Here is a 22379-nt window from a genome sequence, read left to right as displayed (position 1 = left end):
GAGCAGGCATGCTCAGCAATTGGCAGCGTGGTGCGCATGTGCAGACAAGGGATCGCGTGCGAGCTGGAGGGAGCAGTGAATCCTCCCACCAAAAGCCCTCCTCCTCTGTGATTGGCTGGCCTCTCAGCCAAGGGGAGGGCTGCTTCTGAGACTCCAAGTGAGGAGGGGAGAGCAGGTGTGCTCAGCAATTGTCAGCGTGATGCGCATGTGCGGACAAGGGAGAGCGTGCGAGGCTGGAGGGAGCAGTGAATCCTCCCACCAAAAGCCCTCCTCCTCTGTGATTGGCCAGCCTTTTAGCCAAGGGGAGGGCTGTTTCTAAGATTCCAAGCGGGAAGGGGAGAGCAGGTGTGCTTGGCGCATTGCAGCATGGTGTGCAGATGAGGGGGAGCATGTGATGTTGGATGTAGGCTCGGGCCAGCGAGTTATGTCTGAAGTTTGGCCCACTTCTATTGTTGGTGGGGTTCAGAATGCTCTGTGATTGTAGGAGGGGAGAGCAGGCGTGTTCGGCACATTGCAACATGATGCGCATGTGCAGGCAGGGAAGAGCGTGCAAGCCTGGAGGGAGCGGTCAATCCTCCCACCAAAAGCCCTCCTATGCTATGATTGCCCAGCCTCTCAGCCAAGGCTGTTTCTGAGATTCCAAGTGAGGAGGGGAGAGCAGGCGTGCTCAGCAATTGGCAGCATAGTGCACATGTGCGGACAAGGGAGAGCGTGCAAGGCTGGAGGGAGCAATGACTCCTCCCACCAAAAGCCCTTCTCCTCTGTGATTGGCTGGCCTCTCAGCCAAGGGGAGGGCTGCTTCTGAGACTCCAAGCGTGGAGGGGAGAGCAGGCGTGCTCAGCAATTGGCAGCATGATGCGCATGTGCGGACAAGGGAGAGCGTGCAAGGTTGGAGGGAGCGGTCAATCCTCCCACCAAAAGCCCTCCTCTGCTGTGATTGGCTGGCCTCTCAGCCAAGGGGAGGGCTGCTTCTGAGACTCCAAGTGAGGAGGGGAGAGCAGGCGTGCTCAGCAATTGTCAACGTGATGCACATGTGCGGACAAGAGAGAGCGTGCGAGGCTGGAGGGAGCAGTGAATCCTCCCACCAAAAGCCCTCCTCCGCTGTGATTGGCTTGCATCTCAGCCAAGGGGAGGGCTGTTTCTGAGACTCCAAGTGAGGAGGGGAGAGCAGGCGTGCTCAGCAATTGGCAGCGTGATGCGCATGTGCGGACAAGGGAGAGCGTGCGAGGCTGGAGGGAGCAGTGAATCCTCCCACCAAAAGCCCTCCTCCTGCTTCTGAGACTCCAAGTGAGGAGGGGTCTGCTTCTGAGACTCCAAGTGAGGAGGGGAGAGCAGGCATGCTCAGCAATTGGCAGCGTGGTGCGCATGTGCAGACAAGGGAGAGCGTGCAAGGCTGGAGGGAGCAGTGAATCCTCCCACCAAAAGCCCTTCTCCTCTGTGATTGGCTGGTCTCACAGCCAAGGGGAGGGCTGCTTCTGAGACTCCAAGCGTGGAGGGGAGAGCAGGCATGCTCAGCAATTGGCAGCGTGGTGCGCATGTGCAGACAAGGGACCGCGTGCGAGCTGGAGGGAGCAGTGAATCCTCCCACCAAAAGCCCTCCTCCTCTGTGATTGGCTGGCCTCTCAGCCAAGGGGAGGGCTGCTTCTGAGACTCCAAGTGAGGAGGGGAGAGCAGGCGTGCTCAGCAATTGTCAGCGTGATGCGCATGTGCGGACAAGGGAGAGCGTGCGAGGCTGGAGGGAGCAGTGAATCCTCCCACCAAAAGCCCTCCTCCTCTGTGATTGGCTGGCCTCTCAGCCAAGGGGAGGGCTGTTTCTGAGACTCCAAGTGAGGAGGGGAGAGCAGGCGTGCTCAGCAATTGGCAGCATGGTGCGCATGTGCGGACAAGGGAGAGCGTGCGAGGCTGGAGGGAGCAGTGAATCCTCCCACCAAAAGCCCTCCTCCGCTGTGATTGGCTGGCGTCTCAGCCAAGGGGAGGGCTGTTTCTGAGACTCCAAGTGAGGAGGGGAGAGCAGGCGTGCTCAGCAATTGGCAGCATGGTGCACATGTGCGGACAAGGGAGAGCGTGAGAGGCTGGAGGGAGCAGTGAATCCTCCCACCAAAAACCCTCCTCCTGCTTCTGAGACTCCAAGTGAGGAGGGGTCTGCTTCTGAGACTCCAAGCGAGGAGGGGAGAACAGGCGTGCTCAGCAATTGTCAGCGTGATGCGCATGTGCGGACAAGGGAGAGCGTGCGAGGCTGGAAGGAGCAGTGAATCCTCCCACCAAAAGCCCTCCTCCTGCTTCTGAGACTCCAAGTGAGGAGGGGTCTGCTTCTGAGACTCCAAGTGAGGAGGGGAGAGCAGACATGCTCAGCAATTGGCAGCATGGTGCGCATGTGCAGACAAGGGAGAGCGTGCAAGGCTGGAGGGAGCAGTGAATCCTCCCACCAAAAGCCCTCCTCCGCTGTGATTGGCCAGCCTTTTAGCCAAGGGGAGGGCTGTTTCTAAGATTCCAAGCGGGAAGGGGAGAGCAGGTGTGCTTGGCGCATTGCAGCATGGTGTGCAGATGAGGGGGAGCATGTGATGTTGGATGTAGGCTCGGGCCAGCGAGTTATGTCTGAAGTTTGGCCCACTTCTATTGTTGGTGGGGTTCAGAATGCTCTGTGATTGTAGGAGGGGAGAGCAGGCGTGTTCGGCACATTGCAACATGGTGCACATGTGCAGGCAGGGAAGAGCGTGCAAGTCTGGAGGGAGGCTCAGACCAGCGAGTCCCTTTAAGACATGTCTGAAGTTTGGCCTAATTCTATTGCTGGTGTGGTTCAGAATGCTCTTTGATTGTAGGTGAACTATAAATCCCAGCAACTACAACTCCCGAATGTCAAGGTATATTTCCCCCAAACTCCACCAGTGTTTAAATTTGGGCATATTGAGTATTCGTGCCAAGTTAGGTCCAGGACCTATCATTATTTAAGTCCACAGTGATCTCTGGATGTAGGTGAACTACAACTCCAAAACTCAAGGTCAATGTCCACCAAACCCTTCCCGTATTTCCTGTTGGGAGTTCTGTGTGCCAAGTTTGGTTCAATTCCATTTTTGGTGGAGTTCAGAATGCTCTTTGATTGTAGATGAACTATAAATGGTTGGGGGTCACCACAACATGAGGAACTGTATTAAGGGGTCATGGCATTGGGAAGGTTGAGGTCCAGGCCTTACTCCATTGATGCCAGAGAGTTGCTGGCCACCCATCAAGATGACAATGGAAGTGAGATGCCAACGCAGGTCAGGGGAATCCGTGAACTTGAAGACATCCATGTTCTTCTCAGCTGCTTCGGTGGTGTCCTCCAGGTGAAGCTCTTCCATCTCATCCTCCACGTTCTCCCAGCCTCGCAGTTTCTGTAAGGCTGGGGAAGAGACAATTTTCATAGGACTTTCTTAGGAAATACTCAGCTGGTTTGGCCATTCCCTTCCTCTGAAATAAAGCCTGGGTGCTGCTATTTCTTGGTGGTCTCCCATCCAAATCCTGGCCTTGCTTAGCTTCCAAAGTCAGCCCCATATATTGGCAACAGACGGAGGACAAGAGAATGAATGTGATGAATGTCCCATGGTTATGACTCAACATCCCCACCCACTTAATCATTCAACAGAGATGTGACCACATGTCCATTAGAATGTATTTTCCACCGGTTTTACACAATAGGGTTACACCCAATGCATTCCTGTCTAACAGTGCAGTAATATAATATAATATAATATAATATAATATAATATATTGTATATACATATAATATTTATATTTATATGTGACCACATGTCCATTAGAATGTATTTTCCACCGGTTTTACACAATAGGGTTACACCCAATGCATTCCTGTCTAACAGTGCAGTAATATAATATAATATAATATAATATAATATATTGTATATACATATAATATTTATATTTATATGTGACCACATGTCCATTAGAATGTATTTTCCACCGGTTTTATACAATAGGGTTACACCCAATGCATTCCTGTCTAACAGTGCAGTAATATAATATAATATAATATAATATAATATAATATAATATATTGTATATACATATAATATTTATATTTATATGTGACCACATGTCCATTAGAATGTATTTTCCACCGGTTTTATACAATAGGGTTACACCCAATGCATTCCTGTCTAACAGTGCAGTAATATAATATAATATAATATAATATAATATAATATAATATATTGTATATACATATAATATTTATATTTATATGTGACCACATGTCCATTAGAATGTATTTTCCACCGGTTTTATACAATAAGGTTACACCCAATGCATTCCTGTCTAACAGTGCAGTAATATAATATAATATAATATAATATAATATAATTAATATAATATAATATAATATATTGTATATACATATAATATTTATATTTATATGTGACCACATGTCCATTAGAATGTATTTTCCACTGGTTTCATACAATAGGGTTACACCCAATGCATTCCTGTCTAACAGTGCAGTAATATAATATAATATAATATAATATAATAAATATAATATATTGTATATACATATAATATTTATATTTATATGTGACCACATGTCCATTAGAATGTATTTTCCACCGGTTTTATACAATAGGGTTACACCCAATGCATTCCTGTCTAACAGTGCAGTAATATAATATAATATAATATAATATAATATATTGTATATACATATAATATTTATATTTATATGTGACCACATGTCCATTAGAATGTATTTTCCACCGGTTTTATACAATAGGGTTACACCCAATGCATTCTTGTCTAACAGTGCAGTAATGTAATATAATATAATATAATATAATATAATATAATATAATATAATTAATATAATATAATATATTGTATATACATATAATGCAATATAATACTACTAATAATAATACGATAGTATAATTATATATTTATATAACATGTAGTTACTAATACTAATACTACTAATATTGTATATACATATACATATACTACTACTACTAATATTGCATATGCATATAATATTTATAATACAGGGTTAGTCAAAATGCATAGGCCAATAAGCCATTCAATTGAATGGCTTATTGGCCTATGCATTTTGACTAACCCTGTATTATAATATAATGCAATATAATATTTATAATATTATAATGTAATGTAATATAATACTACTACTAATAATATGAAATTATAATTATATATTTATATTACATGTAATTACTAATAATAATAATATAATAATAATATAATATAATTGTCCACATGCTTGTGGATTTCAATGGCTTCTATGTGTAGTACATAATATATTGTATATACATATAGTATTTATAATATTATAATATAATGCAATATAATACTACTAATAATAATACGATAGTATAATTATATATTTATATTACATGTAATTACTAATAATAATAATAATAATAATAATAATAATATAATTGTCCACATGCTTGTGGATTTCAAAGGCTTCTATGTGTAGTATATAATGTATTGTATACACATATATTATTTATATTATAATATAATGCAATATAATACTAATAATAATAATATGATATTATAATTGTATATTTATATTACATGTAATATCACTAATAATATTACATAATGGTATAGTACCATATAGTAATATTTAATACTGATATTGTGCTATGCTAATAATATAATATATTGTATGTTTATATATCTTGTAAGCCGCTCTGAGTCCCCTTCGGGGATGAGAAGGTCCCCTTACCTTGCCTTGCTTCCTTCTCGTCCCTCTTCTGAATCAGGAGGTATCTGGGACTTTCGGGAAAGAAAGGCAGCAGGATCATCTGAAACAATGCCGGGAACGCAATGAAGCCCAAAAGGAGCGGCCAACCTGCGCGGGAACAAGGTGGACATGGACAGAGTTGGCTCAAGGCATGCCGCTGCCTGAGGCCAATCCCCACAAAGCCATGCAATGTTGCCAGTCACCAGCCAACCCCTCTCCAATGCCAGAGATACAGCTTAATGGTGTAACATTAGAAAATGTGGACCATTTCCGCTCCCTTGGCAGCCACCTCTCCACCAAGTCAACATCGACGCCGAAATACAACACCGCCTGATCTCTGCAAGTGCAGCATTTTCCCAAATGAAGCAGAGAGTGTTTGAGGACCGGGACATCCGTAGGGTGACCAAGGGGCTTGTCTATAAAGCTATTCCCCTCCCAACCCTGCTCTATGCCTGCGAAACGTGGACTGTCTACAGACGTCACATGCAACTCCTGGAACGATTCCATCAGCGCTGCCTCCGGAAAATCCTGCAAATCTCCTGGGAGGACAAGCGGACAAACGTCAGTGTGCTAAAAGAAGCAAAGACCACCAGCACTGAAGAAGATGGTCCTCCAACATCAACTCCGCTGGGCCGGCCACATTGTCCGGATGCCTGACCACCGTCTCCCAAAGCAGTTGCTCTACTCCGAACTTAAGAACGGAAAACGGAACGTTGGTGGACAGGAAAAGAGATTGAAAGATGGGCTGAAAGCCAACCTTAAAAACTCTGGCATAGACACTGAGAACTGGGAAGCCCTGGCCCTTGAGCGCTCTAGCTGGAGGACAGCTGTGACCAGCAGTGCTGCAGAATTTGAGGAGGCACGAGTAGAGGGTGAAAGAGAGAAACGTGCGTGTCAAGCCAACCCCGACCGGGACCGCCTTCCACCTGGAAACCAATGCCCTCACTGCGGAAGAAGATGCAGAGCAAGAATAGGGCTCCACAGCCACCTACGGACCCACAAGGAAATCCATAATGGAAGACCATCTTACTCGTCCAACGAGGGATCGCCTAAGTAAGTAAAGCAATGTTGCAGTCCTTGAGAGCAAGCAAATTGACCAAAATACCGACCTGGCCTATCTCCATTTCTGGAGTACATTTACACTGCTGGATTCATCCAATTTGATTAATTAATGCTTGATTTATGCAGTTTGATTCTGCTTTATAGGAAACCTGCTACAAAACAGGAGCTTTTTTGTTGAGTTCCAGGGTAAGAGAAGCAGATGGCGGAAACAGAAGAACGGCCTGCCTCAGGGGAGCATGCTTGCCCCATCCATGTTCAACATCTACACAAATGACCAGCCACTGCCAGGAGGGACGGAGAGTTTCATCTATGCTGACGATCATGCCATCACCGCTCAAGGAGGGAGCTTTGAAATGGTTGAACAGAAGCTCTCCAAAGCTTTAGGTGCTCTTACTGCCTATTACAAGGGAAACCAGCTTGCTCCATCCACATTTAACATTTACACAAATGACCAGCCACTGTCAGAAGGGACAGAGAGTTTCATCTATGCTGACGATCATGCCATCACTACTCAAGCAGGAGAGCTTTGAAATGGTTGAACAGAAGCTCTCCAAAGCTTTAGGTGCTCTTACTGCCTATTACAGGGGAAGCCAGCTTGCTCCATCCACGTTTAACATTTACACAAATGACCAGCCACTGTCAGAAGGGACGGAGAGTTTCATCTATGCTGACGATCATGCCATCACCGCCCAAGCAGGGAGCTTTGAAATGGTTGAACAGAAGCTCTCCAAAGCTTTAGGTGCTCTTACTGCTTATTACAAGGGAAACCAGCTTGCTCCATCCACGTTTAACATTTACACAAATGACCAGCCACTGCCAGGAAGGACAGAGAGCTTCATCTATGCTGATGATCGTGCCATCACCACCCAAGCAGGGAGCTTCGAAATGGTTGAACAGAAGCTCTCCAAAGCCTTAGGTGCTCTTACTACCTATTACAGGGGAAACCAGCTTGCTCCATCCATGTTTAACATTTACACAAATGACCAGCCACTGCCAGAAGGGACAGAGAGTTTAATCTATGCTGACGATCATGCCATCACCGCTCAAGCAAGGAGCTTTGAAATGGTTGAACAAGAGCTCAAGGACCAGAGAAGCAGATGGCGAAAACAGAACAACGGCCTGCCTCAGGGGAGCGTGTTTGCTCCATCAATTTTCAACATTTACACAAATGACCAGCCACTGCCAGGAGGGACAGAGTTTCATCTATGCTGACGATCATGCCATCACCGCTCAAGCAGGGAGCTTTGAAATGGTTGAACAGAAACTCTCCGAAGCTTTAGGTGCTCTTACTGCCTATTACAGGAAAAACCAGGTTGCACCATCAATGTTTACCAAGGGTCGCATATGGGGAGAGCAGGTGAGCTCCCTCTGTCAGCTGTAGCTCCAGCTCCCCATGTGGGTACATGAGAGAAGCCTCCCACAAGGGTGGTAAAACATCAAAACATCCAGTGGCACAATGGATTAAAACCTTGTGCCAGAAGGACTACTGATTGACAGGTCAGTGGTTCGCATACAGGGAGAGCGGGTTGAGCTCCCTCTGTCAGCTGTAGCTCCAGCTCCCCACGCGGGGACATGAGAGAAGTCTCCCACAAGGATGGTAAACATCAAAACATCCAGTGGCGCAATGGATTAAACCCTTGTGCCGACAGGACTACTGATTGACAGGTCAGTGGTTCGAATACAGGGAGAGCGGGTTGAGCTCCCTCTGTCAGCTGTAGCTCCAGCTCCCCATGCGGGGACATGAGAGAAGCCTCCCACAAGGATGGTAAACATCAAAACATCCAGTGGCGCAATGGATTAATCCCTTGTGCTGGCAGGACTACTGATTGACAGGTCAGTGGTTCGCATACAGGGAGAGCGGGTTGAGCTCCCTCTGTCAGCTGTAGCTCCAGCTCCCCATGCGGGGACATGAGAGAAGTCTCCCACAAGGATGGTAAACATCAAAACATGAAGTGGCGCAATAGATTAAACCCTTGTGCTGGCAGGACTACTGATTGACAAGTCAGCGGTTTGAGCAGGTTGAGCTCCCTTTGTCAGCTGTAGCTCCAGCTCGCCACGCGGGGACATGAGAGAAGTCTCCCACAAGGATGGTAAACATCAAAACATCCAGTGGCGCAATGGATTAAACCCTTGTGCCGGCAGGACTACTGATTGACAAGTCAGCGGTTCGAGCAGGTTGAGCTCCCTCTGTCAGCTGTAGCTCCAGCTCTCCATGCGGGGACATGAGGGTAGCCGCCCACAGGGGTTGTAAAACATCAAAACATCCATAGGCAGTGCGCTATGGCAAATAATTGACCTTACATCCATATATTTGGATGCCACTTTCGTGATGCCACTGGTAGGACTGGGCCAAGGACTCATAAGGATGTAATGCTCATAGATCAGAAGAAGCGGACCTCTCTTTTACCTTCTTCGGTGCCTAAGTTGTTGTGAAGGCCAAGCAGACTGGCCAACAAGCTGCCGAAGGTGATGAAGAGATGGGGCATCATGCCGAGGACGCACCGCAGGTTCGGCGGGGCCAACTCCATGACGTACATAGGGACGACACTGTAGGCGATGCCTGGTTAGACATGTAAAGGGAGGGAAACATTTGGAAACATGTGAGCCGATCCTTCTGGGTGTCATCACATGCTGCAATGGGTTAAACCCTTGTACTGCTGAACTGCTGACTTGAAGGTTGGCAGTTTGAATTCATGGGAATTCGTGGGATGGGGTGAGCTCCCACTGTTAGCTCTAGCTTCTGCCAACCAAGCAGTTTGAAAACATGCAAATGTGAAAGGCAAAACGATGCTCCATGTCTGCAAGTCAACCAGGAGGTGTCTATGGACAACGCTGGCTCCTTGGAAATGGAAATGAGCACCTCCCTTAGTGCCTGAGATGAACACTGTCTCCAGGAGCCGGAAATGAAAGGAGAAGCCTTTGCCTTTGTCTGTGTATTTTTGTGTCATTGTAACGAAGGGGAGTATAAATAAACACACACACACACCAGGAGGTGTCTATGGACAACGCTTGCTCCTTGGAAATGGAAATGAGCACCTCCCCCAGAGCCTGAGATGAGCACCGTCTCCAGAAGCCGGAAATGAAAGGAGAAGCCTTTGCCTTTGTCTGTGTATTTTTGTGTCATTGTAACGAGGGGGAGTATAAATAAACACACACACACACCAGGAGGTGTCTATGGACAACGCTGGCTCCTTGGAAATGGAAATGAGCACCTCCCTCAGTGCCTGAGATGAACACTGTCTCCAGAAGCTGGAAATGAAAAGAGAAGCCTTTGCCTTTGTCTGTGTATTTGTGTGTCATTGTAACGAGGGGGAGTATAAATAAACACACACACACACCAGGAGGTGTCGATGGACAACGCTGGCTCCTTGGAAATGGAAATGAGCACCTCCTTCAGAGCCTGAGATGAGCACTGCCTCCAGAAGCCGGAAATGAAAGGAGAAGCCTTTGCCTTTGTCTGTGTATTTGTGTGTCATTGTAACGAGGGGAAGTATAAATAAACACACACACACACACACCAGGAGGTGTCGATGGACAACGCTTGCTCCTTGGAAATGGAAATGAGCACCTCCCTCAGTGCCTGAGATGAACACTGTCTCCAGAAGCTGGAAATGAAAAGAGAAGCCTTTGCCTTTGTCTGTGTATTTGTGTGTCATTGTAACGAGGGGAAGTATAAATAAGCACACACACACACACACACACACCAGGAGGTGTCGATGGACAACGCTGGCTCCTTGGAAATGGAAATGAGCACCTCCCTCAGTGCCTGAGATGAACACTGTCTCCAGAAGCTGGAAATGAAAAGAGAAGCCTTTGCCTTTGTCTGTGTATTTGTGTGTCATTGTAACGAGGGGGAGTATAAATAAGCACACACACACACCAGGAGGTGTCGATGGACAACGCTGGCTCCTAGGAAATGGAAATGAGCACCTCCTTCAGAGCCTGAGATGAACACGGCCTCCAGAAACTGGAAATGAAAAGAGAAGCCTTTGCCTTTGTCTGTGTATTTGTGTGTCATTGTAACGAGGGGGAGTATAAATAAACACACACACACACACCAGGAGGTGTCGATGGACAACGCTGGCTCCTTGGAAATGGAAGTCAGCACCTCCTTCAGAGCCTGAGATGAACACTGCCTCCAGAAGCCGGAAATGAAAGGAGAAGCCTTTGCCTTTGTCTGTGTATTTTTGTGTCATTGTAACGAGGGGGAGTATAAATAAACACACACACACACCAGGAGGTGTCTATGGACAACGCTGGCTCCTTGGAAATGGAAATGAGCACCTCCCTCAGTGCCTGAGTTGAACACTGTCTCCAGAAGCTGGAAATGAAAAGAGAAGCCTTTGCCTTTGTCTGTGTATTTGTGTGTCATTGTAACGAGGGGGAGTATAAATAAGCACACACACACACCAGGAGGTGTCGATGGACAACGCTGGCTCCTAGGAAATGGAAATGAGCACCTCCTTCAGAGCCTGAGATGAACACGGCCTCCAGAAACTGGAAATGAAAAGAGAAGCCTTTGCCTTTGTCTGTGTATTTGTGTGTCATTGTAACGAGGGGGAGTATAAATAAACACACACACACACACCAGGAGGTGTCGATGGACAACGCTGGCTCCTTGGAAATGGAAGTCAGCACCTCCTTCAGAGCCTGAGATGAACACTGCCTCCAGAAGCCGGAAATGAAAGGAGAAGCCTTTGCCTTTGTCTGTGTATTTTTGTGTCATTGTAACGAGGGGGAGTATAAATAAACACACACACACACCAGGAGGTGTCTATGGACAACGCTGGCTCCTTGGAAATGGAAATGAGCACCTCCCTCAGTGCCTGAGATGAACACTGTCTCCAGAAGCTGGAAATGAAAAGAGAAGCCTTTGCCTTTGTCTGTGTATTTGTGTGTCATTGTAACGAGGGGAAGTATAAATAAGCACACACACACACACACACACACACACCAGGAGGTGTCGATGGACTACGCTGGCTCCTTGGAAATGGAAATGAGCACCTCCTTCAGTGCCTGAGATGAACACTGTCTCCAGAAGCTGGAAACGAAAAGAGAAGCCTTTGCCTTTGTCTGTGTATTTGTGTGTCATTGTAACGAGGGGGAGTATAAATAAACACACACACACACCAGGAGGTGTCGATGGACAACGCTGGCTCCTTGGAAATGGAAATGAGCACCTCCTTCAGAGCCTGAGATGAGCACTGCCTCCAGAAGCCGGAAATGAAAGGAGAAGCCTTTGCCTTTGTCTGTGTATTTGTGTGTCATTATAATGAGGGGAAGTATAAATAAACACACACACACACACACACCAGGAGGTGTCGATGGACAACGCTTGCTCCTTGGAAATGGAAATGAGCACCTCCCTCAGTGCCTGAGATGAACACTGTCTCCAGAAGCTGGAAATGAAAAGAGAAGCCTTTGCCTTTGTCTGTGTATTTGTGTGTCATTGTAACGAGGGGAAGTATAAATAAGCACACACACACACACACACACACCAGGAGGTGTCGATGGACAACGCTGGCTCCTTGGAAATGGAAATGAGCACCTCCCTCAGTGCCTGAGATGAACACTGTCTCCAGAAGCTGGAAATGAAAAGAGAAGCCTTTGCCTTTGTCTGTGTATTTGTGTGTCATTGTAACGAGGGGGAGTATAAATAAGCACACACACACACCAGGAGGTGTCGATGGACAACGCTGGCTCCTAGGAAATGGAAATGAGCACCTCCTTCAGAGCCTGAGATGAACACGGCCTCCAGAAACTGGAAATGAAAAGAGAAGCCTTTGCCTTTGTCTGTGTATTTGTGTGTCATTGTAACGAGGGGGAGTATAAATAAACACACACACACACACCAGGAGGTGTCGATGGACAACGCTGGCTCCTTGGAAATGGAAGTCAGCACCTCCTTCAGAGCCTGAGATGAACACTGCCTCCAGAAGCCGGAAATGAAAGGAGAAGCCTTTGCCTTTGTCTGTGTATTTTTGTGTCATTGTAACGAGGGGGAGTATAAATAAACACACACACCAGGAGGTGTCTATGGACAACGCTGGCTCCTTGGAAATGGAAATGAGCACCTCCCTCAGTGCCTGAGATGAACACTGTCTCCAGAAGCTGGAAATGAAAAGAGAAGCCTTTGCCTTTGTCTGTGTATTTGTGTGTCATTGTAACGAGGGGAAGTATAAATAAGCACACACACACACACACACACACACACCAGGAGGTGTCGATGGACAACGCTGGCTCCTTGGAAATGGAAATGAGCACCTCCTTCAGAGCCTGAGATGAACACTGTCTCCAGAAGCCAGAAATGAAAAGAGAAGCCTTTGCCTTTGTCTGTGTATTTGTGTGTCATTGAAACGAGGGGGAGTATAAATAAACACACACACACACACCAGGAGGTGTCTATGGACAACGCTGGCTCCTTGGAAATGGAAATGAGCACCTCCTTCAGTGCCTGAGATGAACACTGTCTCCAGAAGCTGGAAATGAAAAGAGAAGCCTTTGCCTTTGCACACAAATACAATGTATTTGTGTGTCATTGTAATGAGGAGGAGTATAAATAAACACACACACACACCAGGAGGTGTCTATGGACAACACTGGCTCCTTAGAAATGGAAATGAGCACCTCACCCAGAGCCTGAGATGAGCACTGTCTCCAGAAGCCGGAAATGAAAGGAGAAGCCTTTGCCTTTGTCTGTGTATTTGTGTGTCATTGTAACAAAGCATTGAATGTTTGTCTGTGTCTGTGTCTGTGCTGTAATTCACTAAGTCCCATTGGGGAGTATAAATAAAGTATTATTATTATATTATTTAAATTTAATAAATATAAATATTTATAAATGTATAAATAATAAATATAATAAATATAAATAAAGTATTATTATTATCTATATAAATAAAAATGTAATGTTCGTTTGTGGTATTCACAGAACTCAAAAACCACTGGACGAATTGACACCAATTTTGGAACACAAGACATCTATCTGGCCAATGTATGTCCTTCACTCCAAAAAAAAAATTGATTTTGTCATTTGGGAGTTGTAGTTGCTGGGATTTAGAGTTCACCTACAATCAAAGAACATTCTGAACTCCACCAATGATGGAACTGAACCAATTTTGGGACACAGAACTCCCATGATCAACAGAAAACACTACAAGAGTTTGGTGGGCATTGACGTTGAGTTTGGGAGTTGTAGTTCACCTACATCCAGATATCACTGTGGACTCGAACAATGACGGATCTGGACCAAACTCTACACGAATACTCAATATGCCCAAAAGTGAACACTGGTGGAGTTTGGAGAAAATAGAATCTTGACATTTGGGAGTTGTGGTTGCTGGGATTTAGAGTTCACCTACAATCACAGAGAATTCTGAACCACACCAACGATAGAATTGGGCCAAACCTTCCACACAGAACCCCCATGTGGGCCACAGCAATGCGTGGCAGGAGACGGCTAGTATTATATAAATATTTAAATATTTAAAGTATTATTATTATTATATTATATAAATATTATTATTATATAATATATAATAATAATACTTTATTTATATTTATTTTATATTTTATATTATATATTAAATATTATATATTTTTATATTATATATTTTATTTTATATTTATATTTATTTTATATTTATTTTATTTTATTTTTTATATATATATATATATATATATATATATATTAGGCCTGGGCGGTTTCGTTTCGTTAATTCGTAATTCGTTAATAATTCGTTAATTTTTCCAATTACAAAACGATAACGAAACATTCTGGAGCAATCATTAAAAAAACGAATTTTTAAAGACGCTTTGTAAATGCTTCGTATTTCGTTATTGTATTCGTTTCGTTATTGTTCTGAGGTCGTTTTGTTATTATTTCCGCATGTCTGGGCCAGTTTTATGGTTTAATTAGTGAAAAAAAATTATAATATCACACCAACAGTCAACAACAGAGGGAGAGGGAAGCTTCAGAAGTTTTTGGAGGTTTTTTAGCGTATTCGCGGTCGCGTCCGCCATTAACGAATCGATTTGTTATTGTTTCGGAAATCGATTCGTTAATTTTTTACCATTTATGAAATTTCGTAAATATCGAACTTTTTAAAAGGAAAATTTTGTAATTATTTTAAATATCGAAACAAAAAAACCCCCCAAATACAAATCAATTTTAGAAACAAATTTTTGCGTTGTTACCCAGGCCTAATATATATATATAGTAAAGGTAGTCCCCTGACATTAAGTCCAGTCATGTCTGACTCTGGGGTGTGGTGCTCATCTCCATTTCTAAGCCGAAGAGCCAGCGTTGTCCATAGACACCTCCAAGGTCATGTGGCCGGCATGACTGCATGGAGCGCCGTTACCTTCCCGCTGGAGCGGTACCTATTGATCTACTCACATTTGCATGTTTTTGAACTGCTAGGTTGGCAGAAGCTAGGGCTGACAGCGGAAACTCACGCTGCTCCCCGGAATTTTATATATATATATATATATATATATATATATATAACAAATATATATATATATATATATATATATAGAGAGAGAGAGAGAGAGAGAATCATAGAATCATAGAATCAAAGAGTTGGAAGAGACCTCCTGGGCCATCCAGTCCAACCCCATTCTGCCAAGAAGCAGGAATATTGCATTCAAATCACCCCTGACAGATGGCCATCCAGCCTCTGCTTAAAAGCTTCCAAAGAAGGAGCCTCCACCACACTCCCTCCGGGGCAGAGAGTTCCACTGCTGAACGGCTCTCACAGTCAGGAAGTTCTTCCTAATGTTCAGATGGAATCTCCTCTCTTGTAGTTTGAAGCCATTGTTCCATTGCGTCCTAGTCTCCAGGGAAGCAGAAAACAAGCTTGTTCCCTCCTCCTCCCTGTGGCTCCCTCTCACATATTTATACATGGCTATCATATCTCCTCTCAGCCTTCTCTTCTTCAGGCTAAACATGCCCAGTTCCCTAAGCCGCTCCTCATAGGGCTTGTTCTCCAGACCCTTGATCATTTTAGTCGCCCTCCTCTGGACACATTCCAGTTTGTCAATATCTCTCTTGAATTGTGGTGCCCAGAATTGGACACAATATTCCAGATGTGTGTATATATATATATATATATATATATATATTTGTTATATTATTATTATCCCCTAGGATGCTCTTTGGGCAAGTATTGGGTTGCCATGTGGCTTTATCTAGGATTGGACTCACCTACGCACCCTCCGATGATCAACCGCCCGATGATGACGAATTCATAGCAATGGATTGCTCTGGAAGAACCCAAGAGAACTGCTGAAAGGATGACCAAAGCATCATTGGCCAGCAAGGTGCCTTTCCTTGGAAGCGGGATAAAAATGCGAGAGAAGGAATCAGAATTGTAGGGTAGAAAGGGAAAGCCGTGGGGGGGGGGGTTGCATTTAGAGGACCCACTTGTGCTGATTTAGTTTCTTACAGTTCATTTCCTATAAAATGCAGTTGGGTAAAACACTCCAGGGGCCTACCCAATTTTTGGTACTGTTCCTTTATCTGGGCGGGGACCAATAGAGCAGTGTTTCTCAATTCCCACAGACTACTGTGGCCCCCAACAAAGACTGATAAAGACCAAACTTGGCACACAGAGCCCTCATGACCCATTCTACATACTGGTGCACTTTCGAGGAGGACAGACCATGGATGATGGGACTTCAGGTACCTCCACTCCCTACCCAAGACTGCTGCAACCCTCATCTAATGACCGATCAAGACCAAACTTGGCACACAGAGCCTCCTTGACCCGCTCTACATCCCGGTGCTGTTTGGAGGAGGATGGACCACAGATGATGGGACTCACAGTACCTTCACTAACTTCCTGAGACCATTGCGAGTCATATAAATAACTGATTTAAAGACCAAACTTGCGATCCTCATCCAATGACTGATCAAGAACAAACTTGGCAAACATAACCCCCATTACCCCCTTTATGTGCCCCCGAGGTTTGGGGGAGGCTGGACAATGGATGGGATTTGTAGTACTTTCCAACCCTTCAATTCCCAGACTACTGTGGCCCCCAACAAAGACTGATAAAGACCAAACTTGGCACACAGAGCCCCCATGACCCAGTCTACATACTGGTGCACTTTCAAGGAGGACAGACCATGGATGATGGGACTTCAGGTACCTCCACTCCCTACCCAAGACTGCTGCAACCCTCATCTAATGACCGATCAAGACCAAACTTGGCACACAGAGCCTCCTTGACCCGCTCTACATCCCGGTGCTGTTTGGAGGAGGATGGACCACAGATGATGGGACTCACAGTACCTTCACTAACTTCCTAAGACCATTGCGAGTCATATAAATAACTGATTTAAAGACCAAACTTGCGATCCTCATCCAATGACTGATCAAGAACAAACTTGGCAAACATAACCCGTTTTTAGTTAGGAGTCGAACTGGATTGGTATTGATGTATGAATTGTGTATTATGTTTTTTATGTTTTTAAAATCGTATATTGAGATTGTTATATTATGTTGTAAACCGCGTTGAGTCGCCGGCTAGGCTGAGAAACGGCGGTATACAAATATAGCAAATAAATAAATAAATAAATAAACCCCCATTACCCCCTTTATGTGCCCCCGAGGTTTAGGGGAGGCTGGACAATGGATGGGATTTGTAGTACTTTCCAACCCTTCAATTCCCAGACTACTGTGGCCCCCAACAAAGACTGATAAAGACCAAACTTGGCACACAGAGCCCCCATGACCCAGTCTACATACTGGTACACTTTTGAGGAGGACAGACCATGGATGATGGGACTTCACTAACTTCCTGAGTTAGTTACCTTCACTAACTTCCTGAGACCATTGCGAGTCATATAAATAACTGATTTAAAGACCAAACTTGATACAAAATGCTGATCCCAAATAACCCGGGCAGCGCCGGGTACCCAAGCTAGCATATATATAAAATGTAGTGTTTTCTTCACTTTCTGTCCCTGTGGGCATATATGCAAGTTGGTTATAACACATTATGGGGATCCATCTGTACCTTCCGCAATTGTCCACCAATGGACCCACCAGCAAAGACCCACAAATGGCTCCGGCCGGGAAGAACGAGATGGTCAGCCCCCACAGGAAGTTGAGGATCTCCTGGTCCATGTTGAGGTTGTTCCGTTCCCGATAGGTCTCATTGTAAAAGCTTTTCATAAACTAGTAGAGAAAGAGAGGGAAAAGACACACAGGACTATAGCTCTACGCGTTTGCATTCCCTTGGCCCACTAAAAGCATTTTTGGGAAGTCTCTGCAACATCTTCCGTCACGGCGAATGAGGTCTTGTCTTCACCTTCGCTGGGTAGTAGATGACAGAGATGTTGTAACCATATTGCAACGACGATCCAAAGGTAGAGAGCAAGGTCGCGAAGAAAAGCGTCTTGGTCAACTCCTGCGGGAAGAGACCAAACATGAGAAAACTTTGTGTATCTATTCATTTTCCAGTACTAAATGCTTGCCCTCACCCTGAGGAATCATAGAATCATAGTTGGAAGAGACCTCGTAGGCCAACCAGTCCAACCCCATTCTGCCAAGAAGCAGGAAAATCACATTCAAAGCACCCCTGACAGATGGCCATCCAGCCTCTGCTTAAAAACCTCCAAAGGAGGAGCCTCCACTACATTCCAGGGCAGAGAGTTCCACTGCTGAACAGCTCTCACAGTCAGAAAGTTCTTCCTGATGTCCATGAAATGTCTGTGTGTGTTCGGTGTGCGGGAATGGGGACCCGACATCAGCCAGGTAAGGATAGGGTTAGGGTTAGGGTTGGAAGAGACCTCATGGGCCATCCAGTCCAACCCCCTGCCAAGAAGCAGGAAAATCACATTCAAAGCACCCCTGACAGATGGCCATCCAAAATCTGCTTAAAAACTTCCAAAGGAGGAGCCTCCACTACACTCCGGGGCAGAGAGTCCCACTGCTGAACAGCTCTCACAGTCAGGAAGTTCTTCCTAATGTCCATGAAGCGTCTGTGTGTGTTCGGTGTGCGGGAATGGGGACCCAACATTAGCCAGGTAAGGCTAGGGTTAGGATTAAGGTTGGAAGACACCTCATGAGCCATCCAGTCCAACCCCATTCTGCCAAGAAGCAGGAAAATCACATTCAAAGCACCCCTGACAGATGGCCATCCAGCCTCTGCTTCAAAACCTTCAAAGGAGGAGCCTCCACTACATTCCAGGGCAGAGAGTTCCACTGCTGAACAGCTCTCACAGTCAGGAAGTTCTTCCTAATGTCCATGAAGCGTCTGTGTGTGTTCGGTGTGCGGGAATGGGGACCCGACATTAGCCAGGTAAGGGTAGAGTTAGGGTTGGAAGGGACCTCATGGGCTATCCAGTCCAGCTGAGAAGGTCTTCTGAACTAACAGAGTGCATTTTGATACAAGTTTGCAGCAACTGAAGTATGCTGAGGACAAAGGTGGGAGGAGAAAGAAACTGGGCCGGGCTTTAGCACAGCGGGTTAAACCACCAGCTGTAGAAAATCTTGCCAATCAAAAGATTGGGATCTCAAGTCCAGGTTGGGGTGAGTTCCGGCTGTCAGCCCAGCTTTCTGCTCACCTAGCTGTTTGGTAACAGCCATAATAATAATAATAATAATAATAATAATAATAATAATAATAATACATCACACAGTCCTAGACGCTTGGGAAGTGTTCGACTTGTGATTTTGTGATACAAAATCCAGCATATAGATCTCGTTGCTGTGACATACTGTGCTTTTGTGTCAGAATAATAATAATAATAGTAATAATAATAATAATAATAATAATAATAATAATAATAAACACAGTCCTGGACGCTTGGGAAGTGTTTGACTTGTGATTTTGTGATACGAAATCCAGCATAGAGATCTCGTTTGCTGTGACATACTGTGTTTTTGTGTCAGTAAAATAATAATAATAATAATAATAATAATCTTTGAAAATAATAATAATAGTAATAATAATAATAATAATAATAATAATAATAATAATAATAATAAAATACATCACACAGTCCTAGATGCTTGGGAAGTGTTTGACTTGTGATTTTGTGATACGAAATCCAGCATATAGATCCCGTTTGCTGTGACATACTGCGTTTTTGTGTCAGTAAAATAATAATAATAATAATAATAATAATACAATGTGAGTAGATAAATAGGTACCGCTTTAAGCGAGGAAGTAATAAAAAGGCACTCATAAGGACATGTCGGGCTATATGCTGTGTGATGCTCGATTATTATTATTATTATTATTATTATTATTATTATTATTTTACTGACACAAAAACACAGTATGTCACAGCACATGAGATCTATATGCTGGATTTTGTATCACAAAATCACAAGTGGAACACTTCCCAAGCGTCTAGGACTGTGTGATGCTCGATTGTTGTTGTTGTTGTTGTTGTTATTATTATTATTATTATTATTTTACTGACACAAAAACACAGTATGTCACAGCACATGAGATCTATATGCTGGATTTCGTATTGCAAAATCACAAGTCGAACACTTCCCAAGCGTCCAAGACTATGTGATGCTTGATTATTATTATTATTATTTATTATTTATTTATTTATTTATTCATTTAGAGGATTTCTATACCGGCCTTCTCAACCTCGACGAGGGACTCAGGTCGGTTTACAGTGCATATCAAATATAATCATATAAAACAGCAAATACAACTCATTACATATTAAAATAGTACAACTCAGTACAATAAAAGCATCATCATTACATCATTACAGTTTCCTCTGCCAAATCATCAATCCAGTCATGGTCATAATCATATTCATAGTCGCAGTTCATCATAATTCATCACAGGGAAGGTTCCAGGTTCAGTCTTTGAATGCCGCATTCCAGAGCCATGTTTTTAACGATTTCCTGAACGTCAGGAGGGAGGGGGCAGATCTAACCTCTAGTGGGAGGGAGTTCCAAAGCCGGGGAGCCACCACTGAGAAGGCCCTGTCCCTCGTCCCCACCAACCGTGATTGTGAGGGTGGTGGGACCGAGAGCAGCCCTCCCCCCCCCCCCTCGGAAGATCTTAGTAGCCTTGATGGTTCATAGGGGAGAATCCGTTCGGACAGATAAACTGGGCCAGAGCCGTTTAGGGCTTTATAGGTCAACACCAGCACTTTGAATTGTGCCCGGAAGCTGATTGGCAGCCAGTGGAGCTGGCGTAGCAGAGGGGTCGTATGGTCTCTGTACCCTGCTCCTGTTAGCAATCTACGTTGATGGACAGGAAAAGAGATTGAAAGATGGGCTCAAAGCCAACCTTAAAAACTCTAGCATAGACACAGAGAACTGGGAAGCCCTGGCCCTTGAGCGCTCCAGCTGGAGGTCAGCTGTGACCAGCAGTGCTGCAGAATTTGAGGAGGCACGAGTGGAGGGTGAAAGAGTGAAACGTGCCAAGAGGAAGGCGCGTCAAGCCAACCCCGACCGGGACCGCCTTCCACCTGGAAACCAATGCCCTCACTGCGGAAGAAGATGCAGAGCAAGAATAGGGCTCCACAGCCACATACGGACCCACAAGGAAACCCACGATGGAAGACCATCTTACTCGTCCAACGAGGGATCGCCTAAGTAAGTAAGTAAGTACCCTGCTCCTGTTAGCAATCTGGCTGCCACGCGTTGGACTGATTGAAGCTTCCGGGCCGTCTTCAGGGGCAGCCCCACGTCGAGAGCGTTGCAGTAGTCTAGGCGGAATGTGACAAGAGCGTGGACTACTGTGGCCAAGTCAGACTTCCCAAGGTATGGGCACAGCTGGCGCACGAGCCTGAGCTGTGCAAATGCTCCCCTGGTCACCGCTGATACCTGGGGTTCCAGGCTCAGCGACGAATCCAGGGTCACACCCAAGCTGCGAACCTGCGTCTTCAGAGGGAGTGCGACCCCATCCAACACAGGCTGTAACCCTATGCCCTGTTCGGCCTTGCGACTGACCAGGAGGACCTCTGTCTTGTCTGGATTCAGTTTCAATCTGTTGTCCCTCATCGAGTCCCTCATCCAGTCCGTTATTATTATTATTATTATTATTATTATTATTATGACAAATATCAACAAAGTAAGGAAAATGCAGAAAGAACAGAGACTTCTACCAACCCACCCCTTCTCTGCTTGTCGGGAAACTGTCCACGATTCCTGTGCTTTCTTCTCGAGACATCGGAAATTGATCTTGACTGTGGAGGAAGATGGAAGGTATTGTGTTACGTAAGTTGTTGGTGCATTTCAAAACCATTTGGGGGCTTTTCCCTCCATTGCCACTAGGGGGAAACCACAATATGGAAAGGGCAATTTCGATTCATTCTCTGCCATCCCACTGTCCCAGCTCCGAATCAAATGTCCCGGTTTCTTCTCTCCTCCTCCCGCTTTCCCCGTTTCCGAATCAAATTATACAATCATTTCATTCCATTCACAATTGCACATTTGTGAAAAAATATCATCATCTTGAAGGGACTCCCTCCAGCCTCACACGCTCTCCCTCACCCCACACAGAACTCCCAATGACTTGAAGGGACTCCCTCCAGCCTCACACGCTCGCCCTCACCCACACAGAACTCCCAATG

The 22379-nt window shown here is 45.0% G+C and overlaps 1 protein-coding gene across 1 annotated transcript in view; it reads right to left on the bottom strand.

Annotated features, from left to right (window-relative positions):
- The window catches only part of LOC132764852 (uncharacterized), a 73915-nt gene extending 51939 nt beyond the window's left edge, over positions 1–21976 (bottom strand). The window contains exons 1-7 of the mRNA XM_067472925.1: positions 21920–21976; positions 18134–18232; positions 17840–18000; positions 16023–16147; positions 9222–9374; positions 5735–5860; positions 3192–3379 (exon numbers count right to left, since the gene is read on the bottom strand). Coding sequence (XP_067329026.1) covers positions 3192–3379; positions 5735–5860; positions 9222–9374; positions 16023–16147; positions 17840–18000; positions 18134–18232; positions 21920–21976 — 909 coding nt within the window. The remainder of the gene's footprint in view (positions 1–3191; positions 3380–5734; positions 5861–9221; positions 9375–16022; positions 16148–17839; positions 18001–18133; positions 18233–21919) is intronic.
- Between the last annotated feature and the right edge of the window lie 403 nt (positions 21977–22379).

This window comes from Anolis sagrei, chromosome 13 (assembly GCF_037176765.1).
Source record: "Anolis sagrei isolate rAnoSag1 chromosome 13, rAnoSag1.mat, whole genome shotgun sequence".
In the NCBI taxonomy this organism is placed as follows: Eukaryota; Metazoa; Chordata; class Lepidosauria; order Squamata; family Dactyloidae; genus Anolis; species Anolis sagrei.
Note: the sequence above shows the minus strand (reverse complement) of the source record. Positions and strands in the feature narration are given on the sequence as shown.